Here is a 21,131-nt window from a genome sequence, read left to right as displayed (position 1 = left end):
TTCGAGTCCCAGATGTGACCGTTTCCTTTTCTGATTTTTCTGTTTCAGATTTTCGTTTAGAAATCACTAATATTGTCTTCAATATTTAAATTTTATATTTATTTGTTGGTTTTTGTGAATGTGCAAACGTGAATGCTTTAGTCTAGGGACACTTATAATTGAATACTCATATTGTTTGTATTATATATAAGAATATTCTATAAATGTTTTGTTTGCGTCTCAAATAAATAAAGTAATTATATTGAATAAAAATTAAATAAAGTAATAAAATTAAAATAAATAAAAGTTTAATTTATGCTGTAACAGCATTATTGAGATAATGCACTACGAGCAAAAAGAGATAGTTAAAAATGTTTCAATTATTATTCAGCTTGTTTTGCTCTGTATTTTAAATTATTGTCATAATTTATTTTGCTTATTAAGGCTGGCCGCATACATACTTTTTCCGTATTCGATTTCCGAATTCGTTTTCCGTATTCGGAATTCCGTGAGACTAGCGCAAACGTTCGTTTTTCTTCATTCGGAATGTATAAACGTCAGTACCAGTGTTAAATTTTTATTTTCACGTAAAAACATCAAGTTTTAACATGTCCCACCTAACAGCAAATTCTGCTACTTTACGCTACCTTATGTATGAGAAACGGCGATATTAGGTCAAGATCCGTTGGCGACACTGAATTACTAAACGGAAATTTCCGAACGTTTGCGTCGGCACAAACAAAATGTATGCAAGAGCTGCGTTCCACATGACGTCATTACGTTTTTTCCATTCGGTTTCTCCGTACGCGCCGGCTCGCATTCGGAACGTGCGTAAGGAATTTGTTCCGTTCGGAACTAAAACGAAAGTGTGCGGCAGTTAATGTATTACTACTGATTCCGTGCATTCGGATGTCCGAATACGGAAAACGAATTCGGAAATCGAATACGGAAAACGTATGTATGCGGCCAGCCTAAAATTAATCTCAGAATGCAGAATGACTCTTTTTAACGAGGTGCTTTATGAAGTAGTTGTTTGCTTGTTTTGTCGATTGACAAGTTACGTTAGAATCTTCGTAGATCTCATCCTACTAGTTTTGAGAAAAAACACTTATTTTATAATGCCTTTCAAAAATAATTGGGTTCAAGTTTCTTATTTGATCACAAAGCTTGTCATAACAATAATCATAGATTCTAAATATAATTATAATAAGTGAGAATTCTTAACTTTCCTTTTAGATCAAACTTCATGAAATTTCAACTAACAATACATCGTTTTATAAAATAATGAAGAACCCTTATAATATTGTTGGATGTAAATGTATATACTTTATAAGGATAATATTATTAACTATAAAGCAGATATCTGTTTTTTGAAACAGAAAAAACAGTCATGAGTGTGCACCGGCGTCATAAAAATTGAACGGTTTTATCGGTATTCTAGGTGAACGCAACGATTTTCCGCTTTATACAGGGTGAAACAGCATTCACCCGAAGGATTTTAACCAGCGATTCGTGAGCATATTCTGAGTAAAAAATTTACATGTCGTTTTTCTGTCCGATGCCATTTTTTTCGGCTAAAAACAAAACAAAATTTTTTCATCACCCTTCGCAAAAAAGTAGTTGGATACAGTCTAGCGGGTCGCGTTATACGCACTCCAGCTGCTGCTGCTGAAACGAGACTAAGGTAAGAGACGAGAGAGAGAGAGAGAGAGAGCATATATCACGTGGTTCCGCCGCACGTGTGATACAAACCATATTTTTGTGTATCTAAATACAAAAAATATCATCGAACAACAAAATGACATGTCTACGGGTTTTACTACACGTGTGTTCAGAAATCGCCGGTTAAATTCTTCAGTTACGTGCTGTTACCAGAGATGTGCTTTATTTCAAATAAATCCATTTCAAATGGAAATGCAAAATAGGTATTTTCCATTTTGCATTTTAAATGCTTTTCTAAAAACCATTTTGCATTTTGCATTTTAAATGCTTTTCTCAATGCATTTTCCATTTTAAATGCTTTTTTGCAACATTCTTCCTATATACTATCTCCACTCATATTTTTTTCATAAGCCCCAAATATCAGTCGTTCCTCAGCCTCGCTATGAGAGATAATTTACATTTGTCAAGTTGCTCCCTGGTAGGAGCCCTGGCAATTGAGTGAAACCATTACAAAAAATACTAATTATTATTTTTTTAGTAAACTAATGTTTAAGACAAGATTTTTTATGCATAGCACAAAGGGTAACAATTATTTAATAAGCAATAATTATTAGCCTGAAACACTCATCCACATTGAAAAATCTCCTGATAAAAGATACATGACGCCAACTATAATAAAGCCAAACCAAAATAAAGTTGGTCGATCATTTTTTTTTTTTTTTAAATAAATTTAAAATAAATCAAATTTAATAATGTTATAATAATTATTAAGTTCTGCAAGTATTTCTGTTATTTTTACAGTTTTTAATGTGACAGCTGTTTCGGCTTTTGAGGCCATTATCAAACTGTCACTATTATAACTGTCACTAACAAACTCAAATGAAAAAAAAAATTAAATGGAGTTCTACGAATTAAACACCAAAACAATAAATAAAATTGGTTGTTTCAGGTGAAAAAATGTAACAAGCAGTAATTTTTGAATGAAACACTAGTATATATTGAATTATTTCGCGGACAAGAGATAAGCCGCCATAGCTCAGTGGTCAGAGCTGTCGACCGGAAATAGAAAGGACACGGGTTCAAGTCCCGTTTGCGTCATGTATCTTTTATCAGGAGATTTTTCAATGTGGATGAGTGTTTCAGGCTAATAATTATTGCTTATAAAATAATTGTTATAAAAATACTGATTCAAATACTGAACATGGGGCCATGACGCTGTAATATTAAATGTTAGATGGCAGTTTCTATGTTTTTACGTTGGCAACATTAGTCCCGTGCAAATTTTTTGTGGTTTCATAATCCGTAGTCGTGGTGTTTTTGGATTAACCATCATGTAATATGTTTTTTCTACATTGATGTCCATTATTAAATGACGAAATTGTTTAAAAATTTTATAATTAATTTGATTGTTTGACCTGAGAAACCATTTTGCATTTTCAATGCATTTTGAAAATAGGTATTTTGCATTTTGCATTTTAAATGCTTTTCTAAAAACCATTTTGTATTTTGCATTTTCAAATGGAAAAGTTTTGACCCATTTCCATTTTGCATTTCAAATGGTTTTGGGTACCCATTTTGCACATCTCTGGCTGTTACACCCTGTGTATATAGTAGTATAATAGGTGTGTATAATGCTGTGTATAATAGGTGAACGCAACTTTTATAACCGCTTTATACTCTGGTTGAAACATATTTAATTATTGCCAACATTAGCAACGGAATAAATTGATTAATTCAAATAATTTTGTAATTAATTTTTCTTTGTTCCATATTTTGTTCATTTCTCTGCAGAAAATCATTTATTTGAAATTACCTAGAAATTCTAGACCACTGTGCAAAATTTCGCAGGCCAGGGCTCATTACTCATTGGGACAGTATTTTCATTGGGACTATACAAACACACTTTAAGAATAATATCGCACACACCTTTTGTGCTGATTTGATGATAAGTGTTTTAGGATAGGTTGTTTCACAAAATTTTAACGATTCATCAAATTCCAAAGTTGATTTTCAAGTTCTTTTGTCATTTTAGTTTTGTGAAATGACTGGCCAGTGACAGAACTTGAATATAAACTTCACTGAACTTGAAAATCAACTTTGAAATTTGATGAATTGTTTAAATTCTGTGAAACAACCCGTCCTTAGTATTTACCTCTCGTGAGGCTCGTGAAAGGACTATTTTCATTATTCAAGCAAAAGGCTGTACGCATACAATGTTTCTCTTTGAAGGGAAGTTAATTTATTCTATTATACCTGGGCCGGTGTTTGGTGAGCTGAATAAACAGTAAGTGACTGATGACTTTGTCACTCGGTGAGAATCTACACTGAACGTTGGCATGGTAATTTTCACCATAGCTGCACGTGTTCATGAAATAATGATTTTTATGTTGTTCAGAGCTAATGGGAGAATGGCATCCCCAATTTAGGAAATTTGGTCTTATTTATAGCGATCTGAAAATCAACTAGTAAATATGATGGGGAGGGTAAAATGATGGGGTGGATGCATATATATGTTTTTTTTTATTATTACCTTATGGATGGTGCCAGTTTCCACCTCCCGGCTAGTGCGGGCCGAAGCCACCCCGACGCTGAGGGCCACCACCCTCACGGAGGCCGGGAACACTGTGGACAGGGAGCAGTTCGAGGCCTTGCCGTAGTTCCGCAGGGTGTAGATGTCCTCTACGTCGTAGAGCAGGACGTTGCAGGCTGTGTAAGGAAACTTCAGATTAGGGTATAGAATGCAGATCGAAGAGTGAATTGGATCTGGTTGTGTTAAAGAGAAGAGCTACAAATATTTGTCAAGGATAACAAGGAAACCACAGGAAAAAGTTTTTTTGCGAACTTTTTGCACTCCATTATAAGGATGTCGCTGTAAAAATAGTCATATTAATTATAATATTATAATTAATTAATCATATTATTAATTATATATATTTAAAAAAATAGAGTAATATAAATTTAACTGTAATTTTTGTAAATATTTTCGGAAAATAATTCTAGGACGCTTTCAATTAAAATTTCTTCAGTTTAAGTAAAAGGTTATTCAAAATTGTGGACTCAATGTCGTAAATCTGTATATATTCAAACTTGTGGACTCAATGTCGTAACTCTATATATCTTTGAAATAGAGAACTTGTTACAAATATAAAGTAAATTACATTTGATAAAACTAATAGCAAATTAATACAGATTTTAAATGTTTAATGTGACCATCGTTGCACTGAGAAAACTTACTGATATAAAGTAAATACTGTTAATTTATTAAAAAACTGGTTAAATTATTTGTTGTCCTGTTAAAAATGGGACTGCCGGCGCTTAGCGAATGAATTGACAGAGTTGTCAATAAAGTATCAGTTAAAGGTAAATGTTTTTTGAGGACGGCGTTACACCTGTTCATACAAATATTTATATTGATATTGGAATACTGAATTGTCGCAATCCGTCATGACATCTACTAGGAAAATAACGCGTGTTCCCGATATATTCTGAAATATTTTTTTAATTTATTTGTTTCTGAACCTATTGGTTTATGTATTCAATAAAGTAGTTTTGAAGCGAAGTATTTTTAATTAAATAAAAGATATTAGTGATAAGAAATATCACTAATAAATTATCTTTCTTCTGGTGATATATATTTTTCCTGTAGTTAAAACAGACAAAAACAGTTACTTTTTACCGCTTACACAACTTGTTTTCCCCAACGATATATAGATTAAAGGTTGAAAAACAGAGTAACTTAAAAAAATATATATATAAAAGACAATGTCCGTATATGTATGCCAAAAACAACTGGATCGATTTCACTGAAAATTTCAAAGTTTGTTCTTATCGGTGCTGGGAGTGTTGTTGATTTGACTTGTGGGAGAATTTGGGGACGTCGGAGGTAGACTTAACTTTACTTAATTAAAATTGTGTAGATATTCACGTCCATGGATAGTGAGATTTTTTTAATGAGAAATTTAAAAAAAATGTTCTTATATTAAAATTAGCTGATACGTACCCGGCGTTGCTAGGGGTTATGAATGGCTTAGAGTGAAGTTTATAGGATGTTAATTTTGATGAACCTGAAAATTGAGGCATTTATAAGATTGCAATAATGTTATTGCAAAGATATACAAGCTAAAGGGTATGTTGTGAAGCTGAAGGTAGTGAAGAGGGGAAGGAGATGGGTAAGAGGAAGATGTGAGAGAATACCAGGTTATTCAGATCTGGGAACCAAATACGGCTAAAGATATTTGCGATTTTGAACGGTGGTCTTTCAACAGAGTGATTCTGAAATTATCTACCATTCTGTAATGTACCATAAATATACCATATATTTTTTTTAGTTAATTAATTGTGAAATAACACAAATTAACCAATTAAAAATGATTTGCGCGAGCCGGGATCGATCCTCCGACCTCCGGATTCGATACCGCAACCTCCGGATTCGATCTCGCAACATTCGGATTCGATATTAGGACCTCCGGATTCGATACCGCAACCTCCGGATTCGATACCGCAACCTCCGGATTCGATACCGCAACCTCCGGATTCGATACCGCAACCTCCGGATTCGATCTCGCAACATTCGGATTCGATATTAGGACCTCCGGATTCGTAGCCAAGAGGTTGTCGATATTAATAAATAATATATATGCACATTTTAAAGCAGCATCACGTTCATTAATCAAATGTACACATAGTTTTGTATTAGTGATTGACGAACTGGTGAATGCAACCAGTTTACTAGTCTAGTTTAATAGTTTTACCTGTCTATAGTTAGTTCATATTGTTGTAATATATTATATATATTGGTATAACGCACTTGAGGTGATTTTTCACAAAAACGGCGCTATATTCAAATATTATTGTTATCTTTGTCCCTTTACTACTAAGTGTTTGTTAAACATATATCTTGATAAAAGTTTTACTTTTGATTGTTTCCCAAAAGTCAAAAATGGAAAAGGCCCTCAAGAAAAAAGATTTTTGGTCAAATAAGTCAAAGAAAAGTGAAATAAGTCGGACGAAAATAATTCCTCATTTAAACCAAAAGAAGACAATGTTTTACATTGTCAAATGAAAGAATTTTCCTTGTATAAGATTAACAGGAAAATAAGTTAAATGAATATGCAAGTTCAAATTAGAAAAATTAGTGAAAAAAAAAAATATAACAACGAGTTAAACAAATATCGTTTTTATTTACATTTTGCATTGAATAAGTAAGTAGAGAAATATTTTCTGAAAACCCTTTGTAAGTAAAGATAGTATTTTTTTTCATAGAATAATTTGCAGTAAGTTCAGTAGTTGTCTCTGATAAATTTGATTGTATTCGATTTCCATCAAAGAGAAAACTTGGTTTGGAGTAATTCCTCCATGGTAAGATAAAAAAAGTCTTCATCCAAAATTGGATAAAGCACGCCTCATACACAAGGAAAGGGTAATTTTTTAAGAAGGATTTCAGCAATATTTCATCCCGCGGTTTTGCGAAATCTTCCTTGTGGGACATGCAAGACTGCGGGATTGAAAAAATACAAAAATTATATCATAATAAGATGCTTACATAATAATACGTTGTCAATGACAATGAAGAAATTTTTGAACTTGACGTTAGGAAGAGAGGACAGAGCCGCATCTCAAGCTCGGAAACGTCAAAATGTGGAATCGATTTTGAAGAAAGATATGTCTCTCTTTTAGTTCTTTCAGTTTGTACCTTCTTGAGGATAGACTGTGGAAGCAAACATAGCTTTTTCCAATGCTGGGCTAAAATGAGTGTGCACAAATGTCTGTTCACTTACGGATGATAATACTCTTCGTAATCTATGTTTTTACGACGTTTTTAAATGAAATTCCCTTTAAAATACTTATTACGTTACCTTTTCAAAATCATTTTATATTATTACTAGTACCAAAGATAAATAATTCGAAAAGTTCTCTTAAATTACTCACAAGGTCTCCTTTTCAATGTGTGTTTTTGTTTACGAAATGTTGGCATTATTTCAACTTAATATCCATTAATATAAATCCCGCTATCCCGCGGGATTTAAAAATGACGTAAAAACCCTAGTTTTAAGGCTAGGGGTTAAACTTACATATATGTATTCTATACAATTTTTGGATCTTTTGAAAACATGACATATTGTTATTAACTATGTTTGAGTTAAAATTACTCGCGAAACATAAATTGTTTGCAAACTTAGATGGAATAATTGGGTTAAAAGTAATAATGCATACTGATGGGTCCTAAACTATAAACCATTAGAGAAACAGCATTAAAGTTTTATGGGTTTAGTTTGTAAGGGACTAAGAATAGCCACAATTAGGTCACGAGATGCCAACTTTGTGTAAGTCATTGTTCGGCATGTGCGCCCAGTGAATCCATTTGCTTCTCTAGGTACGTCTTAAAGCTTTCGGGTTCATGCGGAGGCCGGCTGCTGCCATCTGCCGCTTATTGGAAAAGTTAACTGCGCATCCTACACAATGTTATAATAGCCAATGACAAAATATTACTAAAGAGCATGATAAAGATTACGTAACTTGTTTATGCTATAGAATTATTCTTGTAAATACTTATTTAGCAGTGTATTTGAATTACAAATAATCTTTTTTAAAACAACTCTACGTTGGAGGCCCTGAAGAAATTAATTCCCACTGGGCCTGACATCGTTGCTTTTGCATCTTTTTTGTATTTTAATGAAAAGAATGGGAGTAAGTTTTGGGAAAGAAAAAGGTAAGAGTGGTGGGTTCTAATATGGGGGTCAATGTGTCCATGAGTGACGGACGTTAGAATCCATCCTTTCCACTGCCGTGCAAGGTGATGGATCGAGAGAGTCCAAATGAAGAGATCAGAGGACCGCCACGCAGTCGGTGGGTAGTTCATCCGTCGCCAAGACCAGGATAAACCTCACCCTATGAACCCGGACATCACTGCTAAGTCACCAAACGTAGACAACCAGTAGAGGTGATCCATGGCAAATATGTTGGTTATCCAATGAATGGTTGACTGTACCAATACCCGCATGCCAAATTGAAAGTTTAAGTCTTTTAAAAAAAATCCCGATAAATGATTCTGATTTTACGCAAACCTAAAATTTTACATCACAATGAAGCCTATTTTGCTGAAAAATTGTGCAATTGATAACATCAGTGACACAGCGGTATGGAAGATTCTTGGCTTTGGACTCTTTACAGGAGATTACAGGTCCATACCCCGACGATACCAAATAAAACATTTCTTGGTTTATTATAAATTCTGTTTATATCGAGTAATTGTATCATCCCACACTTTCTAGTGTACCGTAATATTCGTAATATTATACCATTAGTGATGGGTATATTTTTAAACAATCTTTCAAACGTTTTCTTCTAAAGAATTCAAAAGGTACACCAAAACGAAACGCAGAAAACCACAAAAAGAGGATTATCACTTTCAACACTGTATTTTTTTAACATACATACATACATACTTCACCACAATCTACAAATCAACTCTAATGATGGACACGTTTGCGAAAGAAGGATGAAATACAGCATAATAACCCAAATATTTATCACCATGAATTGAAGAGGCACGCAATTACGTTCTTCACTTAATGATATGTAAATATCAAACAACAAACGATAAATGAGTTGTATTTTAGGATTTAGGTACAACGGTGTTCTGCGTCCTCTACTGTTCAATGATCATAGCTAATATATTACAGTTTAATATATTTGAGTATCCTTGAACGAAATAATATGAATGAGTTTGTCGCTTATTTTCGGTCTCCTTGGTGATATCTCATGATATATTATTATCATTTGCCCGGAAGGGTGGATACTTTTTGCCAAATTACTAGCACGATATGGTACATTTATCTTCTATTAGCTTTTTAACGTTATACCGTGGATAACATTAAAAGAATTTCTGCTTTAAAGATAGTTTATTTTGTTACAAACCATGGAAAACAGAAACCTCCTACCTATACATTTTAGGTACATCATAAACATTTCCACTCAATTACTTTTGTTCTCAAATAAAATAATCCGACATAGTTGTGAAAAAATACACCTTAAACGCGACAAACTAGCAAAACATAACGGCAGCACTTTTTTGAAAATTAATTTTTATTCAAAAATTTTAATTCAAAAATTAATTTTCAAAAATAAATCATTTCTACAATATTCTACATACTAAACACATTAAAAAATAAATCATTTCTACAATATTCTACATACTAAACACACAATCCATAAACATTTCAAGGGAGTATTAAAATTTGTCAAATGGCCCCAAAAGATTTTAAACAGAGAAAATCTACATTTTTTGTACAAGGTTTTTCAATGTTACCATCTCCAATATGCGCGAATTTGGTGTGATTCTAAATAGTAAGTTACAGTATAAATGTTACAATGGGACAAAACTGCGCGCCCCCTAATACTTCTCGAGCTTATTATGGCATCCCTATCTACGAACGCAGGACATTGTACTAGTTACGCAAATTATTAACCTATGATTAACTAATCAGAACCCAGCTCCACGCTACCTACCAAATGATGTTCCACGGACGGTCTTTATAAGCAGACGCATGGCCTTGAACGAGCAGAAATCCCATGCCGGTCGAAGTTTTAGGACCTGATCTTGGTAGCGATATGAGTCGTCTCTCCCAGCGAGGTACTAAGGGGAATACTAGGCTGAAAACTGACACTAATATCGAGATGTATCGTCCCTTTCGGTACGGTTCTAGAGCGCCTAGAGAAAGTCTTTATCTTTCGTACCTAGTCCAGAGTTGGCGCACCGTTTCACCATTTCCGAGAAGTTTGTTGTATTCGTTATAACTGCTACATGCTGTGATAAAAAAATAATGTACACAGTTTTTTACAATGTCACATTCATCAAATCACAAACAAAGCCGTTAAAGTGCTTATTTTAAAAATAAGAAATACAAAATATTTCATAAAAATTGTCATTATCAAACTACTATACTTTGCATACGTACGGACCTATCTAGAGCTAGCGCCGACTATGTGGTCTATGCATTACATAAACGAACACAATTGAATCGATGTGAAAAAAAATCTTAAAACTTATGTAGCGACAAACAACCAACGACTTAAGCCATTGACATAATAGACTTGGTCGTTGAGTAAAGCCTATCAAAAAAATTGTAACCACACACTTAAAGTAATGTTTTCATATATCTAGCTTACCATGCTAATCATTCAAATTAAAAGTAATAAATTGTACCTACCTATATAATGTTCGGAACTACAAAAAAAAGTCTGGGAAGCAGTTTCCAACAACTGACAAACAAAACTTTTCCTTACTGAAAATATTTTGTAGGCTGAATTATGTTGATCGTTCAAATGCATTTTCTGTATTTCAAATAAAATCACCTCTCATACGCCTCTTGGTTCATTTCTTTCATATTACGACATCGCAAAATATTTTCAATTACCCTGTGACAGTACCTACTAAAATACAAATATCGAGGGCGAATGGTAGAAAACCTCCGATGTTTTTTTGGCAATCTTTATAGACTCGCGAATTAACCAGTCGGCCCATTATTGTAGTGAGTGAGCAAACATTTTGCCATTCCTAAACGTATGCTTTTTCAGCTCTTTTGTCACCTATCATCGTAATCTTTTAATCTTTTGTTTTCAATAAGTCAAATTACTTTGTTTATATTAGTTTATTATAGGCAAAATCTAGATATTTCCAGAAAAATGTTCTCTTCATCAGGATGAGTCGTATACTAAAGTTATATATATATATATATATATATATATATATATATATATATATATATATTAACATTAGAAAAGGGGCCAGAAGCCGGGGAGAGGGGCAAACTCAAATCAGTCGAAGAATTTATGAAAGAGTGGAATTGTTAGGAGTGAGGGAGGGGAGTTAATTGGGGAATTACAGTTAAGCTGTCGTTAGAAGAGGAAAATAGTTAAATGATTGCAATCTTTAGAGCACAGACAACAGGTGGGAATGCTGTCCTTGTTCTACCGGTATTTCAAATGGAAGACGCTCCGTGTCCAACAGCATGTTCACTCCATTCTCTCCTTAAAAAGACCCTTCACACAGCATTCTCAAATATGGGATAGTCCCCATAGGAGAGAAATTATTGTCAGTCAGTGTCAAATCAGTGCCTTCGGTATGGAGTTAATATAAAAAAATATGTACGTAATATTTTTAACCGTTGACTCTTTCACTTTCAAAAACACTTAAAATTGTTTATTTTTATTTATTTGATATTTTTTAAATCTACCCGAAAATTACAATCTTATAAAACACCATACATTATGTTAAAATGCTTCACTCGCAGGAATTAATTTCTTGTCTCAATTTCCTAAGTTACCTGCCTGGTATCTCCCAGCCTTTCATAACGCAACAGGAGAAATTTTAATCTTGATTTCATTAAAAAAGTTGTAGGTAGGTTTCAGCACCAACCTTTTTCTATTGCCTCGCTTAATTACCGAGGGAGAAATTCTTCTTGGTATCTTTATACTCAAATGGAATTTTTTTTGCAATACAACTTTTCGTCAGAAAAAAATTGTCTAGATATTACTCTTTTGGGAAGCCAAATACTATGTTTGAAGAAAAATTCGGCTGTAAAAACAAAATAAATTAAAATATTTCTGCCAAAAAATCTGGAAAAGTGACGCCACGCCTTTGGTAACTACTTACTTACTTATTTCATAAAATTATATTACAGTTATTCGAACGGCAAAGCAGTGTTTTAATCGCTATTTTAACAAGGGTTATATGTTATCCGTAGGTACCTATTTATACACATGTACGTACGTCATATCGTAGAGAAGCGACACTATAGATCTGCCATATAGTTATATATAAGCACCGCGTCATTAGGATGCAACGGGCAACACGCTTCCAAATAGCTCATATTTGCACCCAAGCCCACGCCTTTCAATTATTAGATAGAATATAAGGATTGAATTACCACCATGACATTTAAATATCAAATAGTAAAAATAGAAGTAAGTCAGATTAGCTTTTTCAGATTGTTTCTTAATGCGCCCAAGCCCTTACAATTTTTGCATACAGATTCATTTGCAGATTGAAAAATCACGGTCAAATAAACCCCACACAACAAGCAATATTGAAATAAATATTTCCAATTCCTATTTTAAGACGCACGTAAAAAATGAAAACTGCTGATTTATTAATATTCTGTCAAAAACGTGACTGCACGCCATTTCCCATCAAAATATCAGTAAATTTAGATTATATCGGAACACGTGTTCTTGCAGGTGCACTTATTCTAATAAATAAAGGATGAAATGCAAAATTATATAAGTTTTTATGAAAAAATTTCCCACTATTGCTCAAAAATATGTAACAAATATCACTCGTGTCTTTTGTGTCTATTGTGTTATTTGTCATTTGAGTGGTTCTTTTTTCGTAATTTTATAATGTTAATGTTAATATTATGTACCTACCCTTTGACTATGTAGGTTTTTGTAATTATATATATAAGTACCTTAGATAGTGAATCACACAAATAGGTTCTTTTGTATAATAACTGAGTTTTTGCAACTGGATTATCTGTTAAAACCAAATCGGTAAAAACCCAATATAAATAAATCACAAAAATTTCACATAACAAAAATCGAAACCATCCCATAAAATTTTGAAATTATTGTATTGGGTGCTCACGTGCTGGGTTCTTGACGTGCCGCACGGTGATGGAGAAGCCCTTTCCCTTGGCGGGCACGCGGTACTGCAGCAGCGCCACGTTCTGGCTGCTGATGAACACCTGCTTGACCCGGCGCGCGCCGCAGAACTCAGCGAAGCGGTCGTCCATCGGCCGAGGATGGTCGCCGGGCGCGGGGAAGTACTGGCCGTTCAGCTCCCAGCCGTCGATCCACTGTTCACAATAAAACAACGATATGATATACTGAAATCATCGCTGAACGAGAGCCTAAAATGCACGAGGATTTGAGGAAGAGTATAATTATGATGAACTGGTCTTTCAGCTTCAGCTATCAGCTTCACGGTCGATCCACAAAAACATAAGTAGGAAAAAGGTAGAAAATGCTCCCGCATGGGGTAGGTTGGGAAGTACGCGGTATATTAGTGCCAACCGTCTAATGTGGACAGTTAAAAAATCAATTATAAAATATTTAGCTATGACCATTATAAGGTGTAAAAATACCCCAAGAGAAGATTAAAACAAGAAACTGTGTTGATAAATTTAAGGAAAAACCACGCGATCTCCACATATTACGAAGACATCAAATGACGAGAACGGAAGAGTAGGGTAATATACATCAACAATGAAACGGCTCGTGCCAACGGCGTGATCACGAAAGAGAAGACAAAAAACTTAGTGACGATCCCCGCCTCCGGGAACGAATCACGGAGAACCCGCGCGAAACAACAGTCAGTATCCGAAAGCCAGCAAATTTGGTCACAGATATAGCACACGTTCAAGGCACGCGTGCTCGAGTATACGAGTTTACACTACAAACGGTTGTACCCTTGTGCATCATGATGCCACCTCACCTGTTGTGAACCGTTGAACTGTTTCCTACCAACATCCACGCTTCTTCACCTGTTGTGTACCCTGGAACTGCCTTCCGCCTTCGACACTGACGCTATGACCTGTTGTAGGCCACGTTGTAGAGCTGTTTCTCGCCTGAGCCCGAGGCTCTCAACCTTTGCCAACACTCTCCGCCGCCCTTGGGTTGGGCGTGCATACTAGACAGTTCACAACCCTCGACAGCCACCCCGACAAGCGTCCTCTGGTCATGTCACAACTTCTCTTATAGTAAGCTTTTTTTCGTATGTGCCACTCTAGAGTCTATCTAGGACATGAATCGAGCCATTGCGTTATTTGCTAACTTTGACGTAAACCGCTGTATGTAACTTATGTATGTATGTAATACGTAATGTTATGGGCCGAATAAACCCGCATTATATCTATATTTGTTGTCTTATTTTACAACCAACCAACCTTAAACCGATACAACCTCTCCCAGAATACGACATTGCTCTACCGCAGACTTACCTAGCATAGGTACTCGTAAGTATAAAGTGTAACTACAGTTTACTCTAAATACGTTACACCATAGCCGCTGGTAACCGTTGCAGACACGGTAACCAGGCTCTAGTGTGTACCCTAGGGCAGTTTCGTACATTGTACAAAGTTACATCGCGCGGCTTTAAATGTATAATAATAATAAGTATGGAGAAGGGAATTACATACTGGTAATTCGGTTCCCGACCGTGGTCGATCCACTGTGGATAGTAAGAAGAAGTAATAATCATCGAAATATATAGGTAAAAAGAAGTAGGAGCCTATTCAATATTCGTTCTTAGTAGAAATAGGTATAAAAACGAATTTTTATTAACCTTTCTTTTCCCAGAACTTTAGTATAATCAGTACTTTTAGTAAATATGCATTAATTTTTGTTCCTCCTTTTGAAAGGCCCCATGGACATCACGGTTTTATACCTACAAATACTGTGAGAGTGTGAGAATAGAATACTTAATACTGATAAAATCTGAATCAATATTATTCATCAAATAACACGTAGGTATTGCACATAAAATCATAAAGAAAAAATTCGTTCCGACCACCCTGTTTTGAATTGAGAAATTACACAAACAGGACAACGCGGCGGCTACTGCCATTTTCAATTATTTGAGGATCCTTGGCTACTAATTTGGAGGTCATGGGTTCAAATCCCGGTGTGAATAAGTAAATGTTTATTTTTTATTATTTTACATTTTATTCATAATAACAAATTACATTTAGTGTATTTGCGGTACGTTCTAGAGTAGTAGATACTTTCTGTATCGCCTTGGTTAAAGACCACCATTCTAAATCGAAACGGCTTTAGCCGTATTTGGTGACGAAATTTGAATAGTCAAGTACTCCTCAAAGCAACCCATCTTTCTTTTCCCATTTCATCCCCTTCCCCACTACCTTCAGTGCCACAACATACCCCAATTATTGGGGATGCCATGGTCTACCGGCTCCATACAGTTGGGACTCTTGTGAAACAAAAAAAACAGAATATGAAAACTAAAGCGAAGCTCCTCTGCTAATCTGATTAAATACTCGTATATCTATGACGGTCATTAAAATGTTTCGAGAGATTCTTGCAACATTTTTTTTTTAATCATAGTTAATGAAATTCTGACATTTACTCTAGGCTTCTTCAAATTTCGCTGTTAAAGAAGACAGATAAGGCAACTAATGCTGGCCAGAGTGTCAAAGCAGTTAAATCTCTCTTATTACGAACCGCATTTTTAGTTTTCCAGCAAACCCATTTTCAATGCACGTAATATAGTCTTTATGATTTTATTCCACTGTGCACATTGCGAAAAAATAAAACAAATCTTGCAAGCGTTCTCTTTTCGGTACGCGAGTACATTTTTGAAGTGCGCAAAACATTACTTAAATGAGTAAATAAAACATTCAGTTTAAATAAATTGCTGGTTAATTCTTTGTGAGTGCTGAAGTGCTTTTGGTAATTTTATTATCATTTAAATACAAACATTTATAAAGGCAAAGAAGAAGCATTTTGCTAATCATTTATTAAACAAATAAAGCTGTTGTGGACCATTTCTGTGATTCTCTTACAGTTAATCATATATTTAATGTTTTGAAACACGTTCATTATTATAATTTTTATTTGCGAGAGATAAAAATCCAAGGAATAATATCCTTTCAAATGTAATGTAAATTGTATGTACTTCCTTCCAAAAATGCTTTCTTTACAGAGTTTTATTTCTCCAGATTTTTTATACACCTATAATTAAATTAGTTATTTGCAAAGGTTCCATTCCCGGGGGTTCTTCAGTCCGGACGTTGTTCGCTCTTTGGCACTTAGTTTATCTGTATATTTTTTTCCTCCTGAATACAAATTTATTGATTTATAGATGAAAGGTGTTTATTGACTGAAAACTTTTAGTATAAATATTTATCCCTCAAAATGAACATCCGATTCCTTTTTCACACGCTGTGGTACTTCGTGCACTAATCTCAGATGTTGTTCATGATTGGTGATAGCATGTTATTTCACTTATTTCGCTCTTCAATTATTTTCAATTTATGTAAATCTCTAGTAGTGGTACTTCCTTTATATTTATTTATGCCCATTCTTCATTAAAACTATCCATGTTTATATGTTTATTATCTTTATTCAGTAAATCTCAAATAAGTTATCATACTGTATATATTTATTACCGGTCATAATTCTCACAATAAATTCCAGTTTAACAACGCTCCAACGCCTGACGTATGTGTTTTTTTCAATTTCTGTTAGAGATTTTTGCTTTGCTTTTTCACTAATTAAAATTTTCCATCAGAAAATATTGAAAGGTCCAAAGGACTATCCATTACGTAAGCTTCTCGTTCTCTCTGATAGTGGTGATTAAAAATACACCACGTTCTTTACAATATATTGTTCATTATACCCATATAATGTCGCTTTAATAAAATATCATAAGCCGTTTGATGCCAAGCTTTTAAGCACATGTATAATTAAAACTTCCTCCTCATTTCCCAAGCAAATTGGAAGCGTCAAAGCGAAAGTTCTGATTATTCTGGTGCAGGATCATAAGTTCATATCAAAGGATTTTGAACTGTCGTATATTTATCGCATGCGACAGCAGCGTAGTGCTGCAGCATAGTGGACCATGAATATTTTGAAAACGGGGGCCAGGTTTGAGTTTCTCATTGCTGATCTTCGTTGTATATTAAAATATACCTAGATATGTAATAATTTATTGATACATTTAATATTTTCTCTGCGAGTACCACATAAGGGTCCCAACTTAACCAATGAGACTATGGCATCCCCAATTAAGGTATGTTGTGAGGTTGAAGGGTGAAGGTGGGGAAGTACCTGGCTATTCAGATCTGGTCACCAAATACAAGAAAAATCCTTTTCCTGCAACGTTTCAGTTCTGAATTGTGGTCTTACTGGGAGTATCTTGCACAAAACCTTCGTGGGTATTCGTCTATGAATGTGGATTTCGGTCACGATATTGAGGCTTAGATTATGGCGTAAGCGTTAATTCAAGTGTGATAGTTTGGTTCCTACCGGCAATTCAATACCAATTTTATTTTTTTATCACATCATAACCATTATATTCTTTTAGATAAAAATATGCATTTAATGCTCTCATGTTGATAATCATGCTACGAACTGGAACAAGTTTTATTGAGTAGGTTGTATTGTATTGTAGTTGTGGTTGTAGTTATTGTAGTTGTATTTTAGAACGAATTCCAGTTTGATATATAAAAGTTATTATTTACAATTTGCATAGAGTTCACTCCAACATTATAGAACAAGTTCAGCAATTTCTTAGCTACATAAATTTTAAGCTCAAGATTCTAATTGAATACATTAATTTTGTCAGTTTGATGAATCAATTGCACCTTATAACGCTGTCTGACAGGAGAATTATGTCAGACCTGCTTGTATTAAACAAAGTCATTTATAACTAAATTGACAGCCCTGCCATCGCCACCACTATAAAATTCCATATACCGACTAGGAACACAAACAAAATGTTACTTTCTTCTGTAATACATATACAACCAACTATCAGACACACTCACTAACCAATAAGTTGCGTGATCTAGGCAATAAGTTTATCAATACTATTGTTATATTTAATAATATAGAAATAGGCGTATACCAGCACTTTCTTGAATCCTACAAATTATAGTAGCAATGGTAATGTAGTTTTAGTGATTTATCTTAGATGTTGTAATGTTCTAAGCTCTCTTTTATTTTTTAATGTTACGCTTTACTATTATTGTTTAATATTTAGTTTTTTTTGTTATTATTTTTCATAATATTCTCAATGTACTTGTAATCACAGTTTTATTTTGTGTAAATTTTCTGCTTAATTGTTAGAAATAGGTGCTACTAAGCTTATTAAATATATTTTCAAATGTATTAATTATTTCATGTTTTCTATTTTCTCTATTTTCTAACTGTAATTTATTTTTCAAAGTGTTTTATTTGCCTGGCTTCTGCGTATGTGTACATTGTATTACAAACGGTTAGCCCTTTTATAAAGCCGGTCGCCTGGTAACTAATAAAGTTAAGCCGCATTTGGCCTAGCAACAGAGTGTTTGGTTAAGTGGCGGTTGACCGCCGATATTGCACAAATAATTTCACCCTGGAGCTCAGTGAAATGCTTCGAGGGTTTTCAGTTAACATTGGAATTTTCCTTTAGAAAATTAACATTCAAATAATTCCGTTCTATCGAATAAATAGGATGTTAGTATTCCATTTTTGAACCGTATTATTTTCTGTGCGAGTAGAAAATGCTTATGTTTTATTGCTAAGTGCTTTCAAATCTGGGAATTTCTAATTTTCTCGGAAACAAATTTAAAGCGTTTGTTTTGATGTTCTTTTCTTCTGTTCGGAATAGTTTCAAAAAAGGGTTTTCAATTAATTAATGTATTCCCTCTATTATTTATGTCCTTCTCGGGAGATTCTAGTAAACTTGTTAAAAGTAATTTCGCTATTTTTTTAATAGGAAACCCTTACAAAGGACGTTTAATATGTGTATTTGGAATAAGTTGCTATTCAAATTTAATTACTACTTCAAATCCGGGAATAGCTCAAAAATAACGTGGTCTTCGTGAATTATATACAGACAGCAAAAAAAAAACTATTTAATTGTATTATCCGATAATGTTTATTTTGCAGTTATTTTTTGGTATACACTAATAAACCATTCACAAAGTATTTATTAAAATTATTTGCTATTCGCCTACAAATCAGGGACCATAAATTCACTTTAAAATAGAGAGAAAATGTTATTTAAAGATCAAATTGAAAACCTTCTGAAAATAAAGGTAACATGATATGATTTAAAAACAATAATGCACTAAGCGGTTGTTTATAAAAACTAAGCAGACGTTACACATTTATGAGACGGTCCGATCATGTGAAGAGAACGAAATCTTCGGATGGGTGAGAACCGCCAAAGAATGGCGAACCAATGAGGAGATTTTTACAATTTCATATTGTAATTATGGGGAAATTATGAGAAAATTTTGAACAATTTCAAATTGGAATTATAAAGATATTTTTGAGAATTTAATATTGAAAATCTATTTTTAAAGTTGGACGACAGAAAACTGGTAAAGAAGATGACGATGCATTAAAGAAATGCATCCATGGTGAAAATAATGACTATTTCACCAAAGTAATTTTTATATAGACAAATATAGTAGGTATTCAAAGGCACCTCTGGATTTTGATAATGCCAAAGAGTTTGGATGATAATTTGTAGTTAAACGGAATTGAGGAATACCAAAACTGTCCTCGAATATGACGCGGGTTGACACTCCATTACAAAACGAGCTTCAATGTTTGTCCGAAATATTAAACAGCAGATTCATATCGAGGAAATGGATTCGGTTTGCGGATTACTTTGTTTGTCATGCAATCATTTTCGGAACTACCCAAATGTTCTCATTTAAATTCGATGTAATCCGATAATGTTGTCATTTGAACTATCATGAACCGGTTCAGTCGAATGGGCATGATGATAATATCGTGATTTATTATTTGAACGCTTCATATTGCCAAAGCGTTTGCTTCCCAAAACACATGTTGGATTTTTTGTGTTTTCGTCTGGTTTTTATTTTATTTTGTCAGGTTTTTACGGTCTCCTGCAGTCAATCAAAATATGAATGAACCCTCCCGCGCCGCCTTCACTTGAGGAGGTTAAAATGAGCCACCAATTCAAAATCTACATGTTTTCATTTTTTTAAATTAATATGGAAAACGTCAAATTAAAATCCAGTAGATCAATAGATAGGTATTCTAGATTTTCCGCGATTAATAAATATCCACTTGATATCTTACTATACATTTTGCCTACTTTTCGATTTCATGTAGCTTTTGCTGAAAGGTAAACAGAAGTTTGTCAGACACGTTAGGTAGTGACTTTGAACGCCGGGACCCGAACCTGTCACAATAATTATAAAATAGTAACAAAAAAATCAAATGTGATTTTGAATTGAATTTATTTAAATTTATTATATTAAAATAAAATTCATAAAGAAAAAAATAGTTTGTGTTGCTACATGCGATAACATAGCTACATAACAAAATAATTGATTTTGGTAAACTGAATTTTGAAGCAAAAGAAAAAACATAAACTGATTACAATTCCTATTTACCATTCCCCCAACATTGATTCAAGCTTATTTGCTCCTAAAGTAATATTATTTACGTGAAATACACACTTCTCGTACTATCGATTGTCTATCAACTTAAGTAGATACGCCGTCGGAGAATCCAATGACTACAACTCGATTATTTCCCAGAAAATATATATAAATATATATATACAAATTTTATGCCACACCGACTCACGTCAATTCTATTCCTCTCACAGTCCCTATGTTTACACTTTCTACTTTACCCAACCATAGACCGTTCCCAAGTTTATTATTTGCTTTGGGGAAATATATTATGGAAGGGTTATTTTAGTTTGTGTTAGATTCTAAAATGTA

General features: G+C 33.9%; 1 protein-coding gene across 2 annotated transcripts in view; it reads right to left on the bottom strand.

The window, feature by feature from the left end:
* The window catches only part of LOC149422989 (corticotropin-releasing hormone-binding protein), a 78,914-nt gene that overhangs the window by 5,791 nt on the left and 51,992 nt on the right, over positions 1-21,131 (bottom strand). For both annotated transcript variants that reach the window (XM_089632799.1, XM_089632800.1), the window contains exons 4-5: positions 13,286-13,496; positions 4,172-4,347 (exon numbers count right to left, since the gene is read on the bottom strand). In XM_089632799.1, the coding sequence (XP_089488925.1) occupies positions 4,172-4,347; positions 13,286-13,496 (387 nt within the window). The remainder of the gene's footprint in view (positions 1-4,171; positions 4,348-13,285; positions 13,497-21,131) is intronic.

The sequence above is a fragment of the Hesperophylax consimilis genome, chromosome 6 (genome assembly GCF_061612785.1).
Source record: "Hesperophylax consimilis isolate HC1 chromosome 6, BYU_Hcon_1.0, whole genome shotgun sequence".
NCBI classification, from domain to species: domain Eukaryota; kingdom Metazoa; phylum Arthropoda; class Insecta; order Trichoptera; family Limnephilidae; genus Hesperophylax; species Hesperophylax consimilis.
The sequence above is the reverse complement of the archived record's forward strand: the minus strand, read 5'-3'. Positions and strand labels throughout refer to the sequence as shown.